Source organism: Sinohyriopsis cumingii, chromosome 2, assembly GCF_028554795.1.
Source record: "Sinohyriopsis cumingii isolate HCF-2022 chromosome 2, ASM2855479v2, whole genome shotgun sequence".
NCBI classification, from domain to species: domain Eukaryota; kingdom Metazoa; phylum Mollusca; class Bivalvia; order Unionida; family Unionidae; genus Sinohyriopsis; species Sinohyriopsis cumingii.
In genome coordinates, this window is record NC_142962.1 from 51,166,197 (window position 1) to 51,176,594 (window position 10,398).

Below are 10,398 nucleotides of genomic sequence, written 5' to 3' on the forward strand. Positions count from 1 at the left end.
TATACAAAATTTTTAAAAAATCTGTTTGAGCATTAACGATATATACACAATTTCGGTGTGTGTGTGTGTGTTTGCAAAATCATCATATTTCCCATTATTCAGTTTCTAGAAAGCTGCATCTTTGTAGTGTTAGTTATATCAGATAAAATCATACCATTAAGCTGCGACGAAACAACGTTAATTTGTTGTTTTGTTGTTGTTGTAGGGTTTAACGTTATTTTTCAGCACACTATAGTCTATACATGGCGGTCAGTATAAATGGTGGAGGAAGAACCCTGGGAAACCCCAGAAGGAACCACCGACCCGCAGGAAGCTACTGGCAAGCTTTCTCACATACCCACATTGGCCAAACCTGAGACACGAACCTATGCAGACAGAGGTGAGATGGCAGTGATCCGTACGGTGAGCGCTTTAGACCACTAGGCCGCTCGGGGCCCCCTATATCGTTAAGTATGTAATGGCTTGTTTCAAAATGACAAATGCGGAGATAAAATATATATGGCAAGTTACAGTGGGAAACGCTTCACTGAATACTATTCATAGTTTTAAAGGAACGTGTGACCATTTAAGAAATAATAAATGTCCCTGTTCAAGCGCTATATAAATATATTTTGATACAGTTATCACGCTGTTATCGTCCTACGTTATTCTTTTAAAGTCAAGCGTTAACATCGTAACACAATGTGAAAGAATCGTGTTAGTGCTTGATAAGAATGTGATGTCAAGGAAGTAATATTGCAGATTACACATTCTACATAGTTGAGATCACACAAGAAGGAAATGTCTCGGTGAATGTAGACCTAGTGAACAAGATGGGTATAGGGAAATCTGGGTTATTCAAGAAGAAAAGATCCATCCGAATAGCAATGGTTGGATTAGATAAAGCAGGTATATTCTTCTTTCTCTCTCTCTCTCTCCTTGCTTCTTTGAGTTTGTATGTGCCCATCCAACTTACTTATAATCTCCACTTATCGTATTATAGTATGGGAACTTCAAAACTAAAAACAGGTGATTTTATCAGTAACAAAATTTCACAATTAAACACAGTTAGCGTCAGGTTTGGTGGTCGCGCAGGGTAGCTTTGCCCCTAAGCCGCCCCCTCCTCCTGGATAGTTTGCCACTGAGAAGATCCATACCTAGCTCAGAAATTCAATACAGGAGTAATTTTCCCCGGAGAAAATTTTCTCTGGAAGCATTTTTACCTTGGAAAAGTAGCTCGAACATTATTTTACCGCTACAGCAGAAATAGTTTCAGTAATTTTGGTGTCTCGTCGATTATTATCCGCCCCGCCCTCACCCCCGTTTAAATTTGGCCTTTAAAATCAGCCATTTGTTACAGCAAAAATAGTAACGATAGGTAATGAATGTACATGTATGTGTGCTGTCGTATGTATCGAATACTGCAGTATTGGAACACATTCTCCGAGTCTGTAACGTCCATAGTTTGCTACTTTTGCATAATTATACTTCAATGTTAATTATTTTTACGTCGCAAAATGTTACCCAGGTGGGAAATCCATCCGAGGTAAGCATTGGTTCTCTGACTTCGTTTTTTACCCTCAAATATTTCCTGAGACGAAATTGATAGAAAGCAATGGACAATACGCAAGAGTCAAAACAACATCCACCCTTATAACTGGTGACATATAGGCACGGGATACATGATTTTCATCGAATGGTAGATGTGGACAGGGATATAAGGAACGAAAACTCAATACATTGCTCGTGTCCAGATGCGGATCCAGAAATATCGGGGGGAAGGGGGCAGGTTAAACAGGTAGGCAAGAGATCTGTGGGATGGAACCACTGATGGGGGCCCTGAGATCGAAAAAGCTCCTGCATTTTAAGCGTTTATAGGGCATACTTGTTACCATCAAGCAATAAAGAAACGTTTTCCTAGGAAACGTTCCATTTGTTTTACGTAAATTATTATCAAACCTCCACCCCACCCGAACAAGATATGCCGATTGGTATCAATAACCAAAATTTTACTCAAATGATGTTACTGCTGATTATGCTGATTTCCTTTATTTTTTTCACTGCAGATAGCGCGTGACACTATAACTATGGACTCGTCCTCGTTTTGTCTGGCTGTCACTGATATATTGGTGAACAATTACACCACAACCCAAGCTGATTAAAATCGAATCTTTGTATTAAACAGGCACATCTCTGCTATGTCGGATATTTGTATTGTAATCAGATTTTTAGTTACATCCACCCACCCCGATTGCTTACTAAAGTAATGTTGCAGGTCACCTTGAACTTTTATGGCTGATAAATCCCCAAAATATTAATCGGGTTTTATTTTACAGTATTTTTATTCATAATTTTTGTAAATGATGGCACGAAGTCAATAGCGTATTTTATACGTTACATGAGCCAGAAACTCGCGATTGACAAGGCACCACTGGTCCTTATGTGGGCATGCTATCCTGTCATCATTGTCACGTGGGTGGAACGTCGTGTGAACAGTACCGTAGAAATTATAGGCATTTGTTTTATGGTATCACGGTACCAATTGTTTTTCCATATACCTCAATGCTAATGTTTTGTGAAATAAATATAATTTCTATCCTACCTCAGCATGCATGTCGCACACTGTCATAGAGAACAATGCTTGATTGTCAATTGGACAAGGACAAAACCAGGTACACTGTACTCCATTGCATTTAAGAGAGATATTTCTGCTAGAACTAGACAAGGGTAAGAGTTATCTAGTCACAAAAGACAGTTTCATCCATGTGTACCACATTTTTAAAAAAACCCATAAAAAATACAAAATATGATCTAGATTGGAATTAGCATAATCTCACATGTTGCCAAGAGGCGTAGCTTTTTTAAGCCTAACAGAAAGTACAACTCTTACATAATGCACCAATCACAGCTAGTGTTGTTCTTCATTTCTGAATGCAGTCTTCCTACACCTTATGCTCCGCCCACCTAGACCTGCGCAATTGGTACCGTTATACCTTATGGTCTTAGCGTGAAATCTTAAATTCCCTATTTTCCATAAAATAGTTAGTATTGAAACAAATTTCTAAACTTGTATGTGAAACATAAATTGCTGAAATTTTTAAATATTCTGCAGCAATAACTCTTAACGTTGTATAATAAAGCAAATGGTGAAAAAGCATCATCATTTACAGGTGTATGCCTGTTTAAGCTGACACGATTCTTTCGATTATTTCCAAGGAAAGACAGCTATATTGTATCGCCTTAAACTACACGAGTTCGTAACCACAACCCCCACCATGGGATTCAACTGCGAGACGGTTCACACAACAAGTGGACTAAGTTTCACCATCTGGGACATTGGAGGTGAAGACAAGATCCGACCGCTGTGGAAAATGTACTTGAAAGGAAGTCAAGGTGGGTTACCCTTATCTGAGATATCTATATGTTTTTTCTCTCCAGTTAATCTTTATTATGTGCAATTAACTTTGGATTTGGTTTAATCTACCTTGTTTCTGATTAGATTACGTCTGGTTTGTTTGTATTAACTTTCTTTTTGGAACCATTGTTCATATTCTTGAACTATTCCACTTAACTCAGAGTAAGCTATTTCCGGTCCATGCTCAAAAGTGTGTGCAAACAATCTTTCCTATATGCTACTTGAGATCGCTTAAACTGTGATAGTGTCAACAACTTTCTAGCGTAGATTTTAATCCTGTGATTTCAACGTTTGACAATTTTAAATGCACGTACACAATAGTAGTGATATGGGGGCGATATAGGGACAATGGGGCTGATCATTAAAATCCCCCCTGGGACGATATAGGGACAAGATTTATAGGGACAATGGGACTTGCCATAAAAATATACCCTGGGCGATATAGGGACAAGATGTAATGGGGCAATGGGAATTGAACATAAGGAATTTTAACATGGTTGGGACTATAGAGGGACAAAAACGTATTTGGTCGGTATAGGGACAAAGAAATAAAAGTAACAGGTGGGTGATGTCACGGTACTAGTACAGTGTTAGGACTGGTCGGCCTGGTGTCAGGATAATGTGACTGGGTGGGACATCATGCCACATGTCTACGGCATGATGCCTCAGTGCTAGACATCACTATAAACTGCCACACTGCAGACATCTTAGTGATATGACTGAAACATTGTTAAAAGCTACATTAAAAATCCAAATCACACACACACTTTATAATGTTTGTAAAAAAAAAAAATTGTAGATATACACTTTTAATCATCCCATTGCAGTATACATTTGTATTTCACGTTATATCTGGGCACTCTCTCCGGTATTTATGTATGTATTTATAATTCATATTCAACAAAGCAGTGATATCAATAATTTTCTTTGCAGTATCTTTAACATAGTTAACTTCTTTGTTAATAGTACTGAGACTTTTACAGATTTTTAAAAATATTGATCTGAGTTTTAAAAATATATATCATTCGAAGAATTCTCTAGTTTTCCATATCTTTTGATTATTAATCAAGTCCCCATGATTCTCTTCCTTTTTTTTTTAAATTTAATTTTCAACTACCACATCTTTAACAATTGACTTCTTTACATATCTATTCTCATTTCCTTAAAGAAGAATGGCTGTTGAAATTTCTGCAAAATAAACTCTGCCGTCTGCTTCAGGTCTCATGTACGTAATAGACAGTTCAGATAAGGAGAGACTCGAGGAGGCGAGAAAGGAGCTATTGTCCATATGTAAAATCCCAGACTTCCGAGGTATTCCGATTGTCGTGATAGCCAACAAACAGGACTTGCCAGGTATACTGTAATTAATATTATAATTAATTTCACACTAATATTAGCATTACACACAGTAGCGAACATTCATATATCGTTTGTTATTACTGACCTTATCTCTTAAGAAAACCTTGTTTTGAACTCTTCAAATCCCACACTTTAAGTCATAGGACGGCTGACAACGTCGACTTGTCAATTCTCTCATACCCATGACGTTATACACCGTAATAAACCCAATCAATAATTTTACTTATCATATGACTCATGTGTTATTTTACTTATATATATATATATATATATATATATATATATATATATATATATATATATATATATATATATTGGTTAAAACGCCCGCCTCAGATGCGGGAGATGTCGTGGGTTCGAATCCCGACCGAGTTATATCAAAGACTTACAACTAACAGCTGCTAGGCGCTCAGTATTAAGAAGCTAGTGTTAAGATTGGTCGTCCTGGTGTTAGGACAATTTGAATGGGCGAGACATCATGCTACATGTATGCGGCATCATGTCCTAGTGCTAGACAACACTATAAACTGCCACACTGCAGACATCGTAGCGATATGACTGAAAAATTGTTGAAGCTACGTTGAAAATCAAAATCGCACACACAATAACACGGACAAGTTGACAAAACAGGGGTGTCATGTGCCTTTTGTAGTTCTCCTGCACTTTTAGGACTAAGTATTTATTGCAAATATTAATAATTTTTCCCGAGATTTTCCCATGATTAAATTTCCTACACTCTGTGATAACGACCTTGGGGAATTTATTGGTGAGATGAACGTTGAGACCCAAATGTTTTCACGCACTGGAAACATAGGTCTAGCCAGGTCTAGCTCGTATGTTTAAATCATGGCTAAACCTTTGGTTACTTCATTCTGTAGACTATATTCTTTTTCAAGCTAAAATTGGATAGATTTTCCTTCTGTGCATTTCCTAATAACTTTTTTTTTTATACGAAGCGAACCATTCAGTAACACTGTGCTTAATTTGGATTATTACAGAAAAAACCATGTTGTAAATCATGGCATGTAATATTATAAATAAAATTATATTTATATATATGCGTTATATTTTTGTGTGATTTGTACATTTTTACAGATAGTTTTCGATTTTTATTTCATAAATAAATACCGAGTTAGAGATTTTCGCAGAAACGCTAAGGGTTAGACAGGAAGTCATAGCTACTGTAATGGATTATGATAGATATAATATTTACCCATTGTTTTCAACTACAACGGCCTGTTTTATTTAATTTTAGATCTAAGGTGACTAGATATGAAACTTCCTTATAATACAAAACACATAAAGACATCCTTTAAACAGCCATTTTTGGCCGTGACCCTAAACAATCTTTTTTCTTTTGAGTTTCACGACCCCGTTTCCACATTCTGATTAGTTTTGCCACCCTCAAAAATAATCCTAGAGACCTTCCGCGACCCTCCAGATCGTCATTGCGATCTTGATTTGGGTTGTGACCTGGGAGTTGGGAGCCACTGCTATAGAAGAAATTGCCTGGATATCTCCAATGCTTTTTTTAAATCTGATAAGTTCAAATCACTGGTGGTGTAGATGAGTGGTATTAACTAGTTATGCAGGAAAGAAAAGCAAAATGTCTTTTACGAAAAATGCATGCATCAGAGGACCCTTAAATTTTACATTCGTTGTTAAAATATTGATTTCTATACCACCCCTCTTGGTCCACGTGTGTAGTCGTGCATACCTTTTTCTACTTCCCTTCTTGGTCCATGTGTGTAGTCGTGTATGCTTTCTACCATCCCTCTTCGTCCATGTTTGTAGTCGTGTATACCTTTTTTCTACCCCCTTTCTTGGTCTGTGTATGTACTTGTTTATATTTTTGAAACATTTCATGAATAATTTTGTGCGAAACTAGACTTTGTTTTCTAGTCTAGGTTTTAAACCAGCAAAATAATCATTAATTTAAAGAATTAATTTAAATACAGAGATCTGTCTTAAAGACTTAAAGGCAATTTTCGTTGTTCTTAACACTGTATAACTCAATCAGGCTATTGTCAATGCACTTGAAATCGGGAAATAAATTAAAATTTTGGTTTCCGTTCATATCATTCTTGTATTGTTTTAAAGGGCTGATAGCTACTCTATGTTCACCAAGAGCAGAAAAATCACAGGAAAATAATTCGAACAAAAATAGTTACATGATTTCTTTAATCACATGACCATGTAATCTGGACTGGAACATGCAATTTTCTTTTTAAAAAATTTCATTTCGCTAGTGTGAATCTGTAATGCAAACAGAACTCCTCACTACTTCTAAGAACATCCTCTTATTTCATGTTATTCATGTTTATGTTTTTCTACAGGAGCAATGGAGGGCAAGTACATAGCGGAGTTCTTACAATTAAAGACGCAGACAGATAGGGATTGGTGTGTTCGAGGTTCTTCGGCACTCACCGGCAATGGAGCTGGAGATAGCCTTGAAATTCTTGCAAAACTTATACTGGATATACAAAAGGAAAGATAACGAATACCTACCGTGTACATGTAACATATGTGTCATATTCGTGAGAATTTCAGTAAATCATGACTTACCACACGAACGTCGATATTACTGGGAATCTTATACAGTAATATCAGTGTAATATCCTTGGGAATTGCAACAGCTCATGACTTGCCACTCGATGGCCCACATTTCTGTGGATCTTATATAGTAACATATGTGTTATATTCATGGGATTTGCAATAAATTATGACTTACCACATGACCGCCATATGCTTAATATTCGTGGGAATTATGATAAATCATGATATACCACACGACCTCCCATATTACTGTTAATCGTATACAGTAATATATGTTATATTCGTGGGAGTTTAATAAATGATGTCTTACATCACGCCATATACTGTGAAACTGTGAATCATATATAGTGAAATGTGTTATCTTCGTTAGAGTTTTAATAATTAATGACTTACAACACGACTGCTTTTTACTGTAAATCATGTACAGTAATATACGTAACATCTAAAGAATACACCGATGTCTTTGAGTATACAGATATATGAGTTTGTCATAGTTTGTTGCCGTTTTTGTTTTGTCTTTACACAGTATATAATAACACCTGTGTGGATGTGATACTTCAATACAATGAATATTTAGGAAATCAACGAAGGCTAAAGAATACTCAGGGACGAACCTGGTGTAGATACGGTTACAAGTGTTTTTTGATGAACTTTCATATTGTTGTGTGTAGAAAGCAAGTGAAGTCAGTGTTATAAATGAACTCTTAAAGCAATAAACAACGATAATTTTTAAAAAAATGGAATCGACATTTGAAGATTTTGAATTTTTGTCTCGTTGACAAGTTTCAAACATCTGCAGTTTCCTTTACCTTTTGTGACAGGAGTAGTCAACCCTTGTTTTAGTATCTGTCAAAATGTGTAGATAATCTACGTACAGCGGACGATTCCTCATCTCTGTGATATCTCTAGATGTTACTAATCTGGACGAAGTGATTTTCAGGATTCTTGCGCAATAAAGGGGGACGAACACCTTAAGCTTCCACAAGTCTTAATTTTAGCGAAAGGTACAAAGTACCCTTTTTTTCGTGAAATTTTATCTGTGAAATAATCAAACCCATGCGAGAACTGGAATAGAAGTTACGTTGTTGAAGCTGGATATTCATGATGACTATATAACACTTTGTACAAAATGTGAATTCTTACTTTTCAATTTTAGTTTTGTATATTCTAATTTTAAAAAGTTACATTTCTATAATATTAATGCAATCCAGGTAATTGATACGAACATACTCATAGCATGTTTCATTTACTTTATGGACACGTCCATATAACTCAGTTTCAATTTTGTCAAGACTGGTCAAATAATGTTTATATTAGTCATATAGGTTTTTGGTAAATTGTTGGTGGAAAGGGTAGTCACAAGTCATATGCATATGCTTAAAGATCTGCCAGTGTCATTTACTATGAATATTTACGTAATTTGTCATAGGCGTATTCAGATATTGTTCTGTGTATCATTGTTATCATCCCAGTTCTATATCCACGAGTATACAAATGGTGGAATGGGTATTCACTATTTAGACCCATAGACACATATAGTGTATATGTCATTTAGTATCTATGTTTACGTGATTTTTATGTGGCATGTTTAAATATGTTTTTATTATTCAATGTTTGTATGTACCATGGTTTATCATCCACATATTATATATATATATATATATATATATATATATATATATATATATATATATATATATATATATATATATATATATGAGTGAATTCCTCAATATTCTCAATAATTTTAAATGAAGCTAGTACATTAAAAGACACAGGTAGAAAGAGATATAAAGTGTGATGAATCGTTAAATAAGATAAATAGAGGTTATTCCATTGTATACTCTTTGAATTTAAAAATACAACTAAAAATCGCAAAAACAAGCAAAGAAACAGCAATAAAACAAATCAAAACAAACACAAAAAAAGAATAAAACAAAAACAATGCTGATATATTATATTTAAAAAAATAACTCCTTAAAATTCGGCTGTCAAATTTAATTGCAACCTTTAAGGACTAGATTATGTATTTGTTTTTCATTTCACCGTAACATATATAGAAGGATCAAATGATAGAGATATCACGTAACATTGCTTGGAATTTAGGGTTAAACAAGAAAATTAATGAACCCCTCCCCCAAAATGCTTTACAATTTCATAACTATACCGACACAATGCAGAATAACAAATATGTACCAAATGGTGCATGACTCTGTTCTAAACTCTTCTATTAATTACATTGTGTGAGTGTATCTAAACCTGTATGTGAGTGCATGTTATGCTAGTGGTTGTTGAAAATACAAAGTTATATAAGCTCAGTGAAAGTTAGAAAGTGAAGAAAATATTCTAGCGATGGATACCCTGATTAAAGTGTTATTGATAATGATAGACGTCCTCACAGTTCCTCTGTTGAAAGAAGAGATATTTTTCCATCGCGTCAAGCACAAGAACGCTTCCATTATATCTTGACACGAGATGCATCGTACAGCTGAGACTGAAAATTCTTGGGAGTCTTCATGGTGTATATTTAATCATAAATCTATATTTAGTCATAAATCTATATTTAGTCAGAAATCTATATTTAGTCATAAACCTATATTTAGTCATAAATCTAGCAATAGTGCTGATAATGCTATCATCTTTATGCGTAATGTTTTGTTTTTGTTAAATTCACACTGACATCTGTGATTACTAGGACATATCTAGTCTCTTGCATATACCAATTAATGAACATTGATTAAACTATTTTAAACAGTTTTTTCTGAAAGATGAGGTTGCTAATTTTGATAATCATTGTGCTGCTCTTTGTGGACTGGTTCTTGTTTAGGACATGGAGCTTGACTCTTACAACATTTTACATGAACAACACTCCATGTTCCAAAGAGCAGTAAGGGACATCATGAATAAACTTGATTTGCTAGATCCGTGGAGAACTCTAAATAATGAATGTTGATTATTTATTTGGCAGTAGCCAAGTCATGTCAAACAGTTATTTTTAATCTCCAAGGAACGTGTTGAAATTTTCTTGACCCATTTATTATTATTAAGGACCATTCTCTTAACAACATCGATATTATCCATATATTATT

General features: G+C 35.0%; 1 protein-coding gene across 1 annotated transcript; it reads left to right on the plus strand.

The window, feature by feature from the left end:
* The first annotated feature begins 375 nt into the window (after positions 1-375).
* On the plus strand, positions 376-10,066 carry LOC149804834 (uncharacterized). The gene is made up of 4 exons (XM_089945170.1): positions 376-888; positions 3,196-3,372; positions 4,613-4,747; positions 7,090-10,066. The coding sequence occupies exons 1-4, from the start codon at positions 813-815 to the stop codon at positions 7,248-7,250; spliced, it is 549 nt and encodes a 182-aa protein (XP_089801296.1). The 5' UTR covers positions 376-812; the 3' UTR covers positions 7,251-10,066.
* Positions 10,067-10,398: the final 332 nt, after the last annotated feature.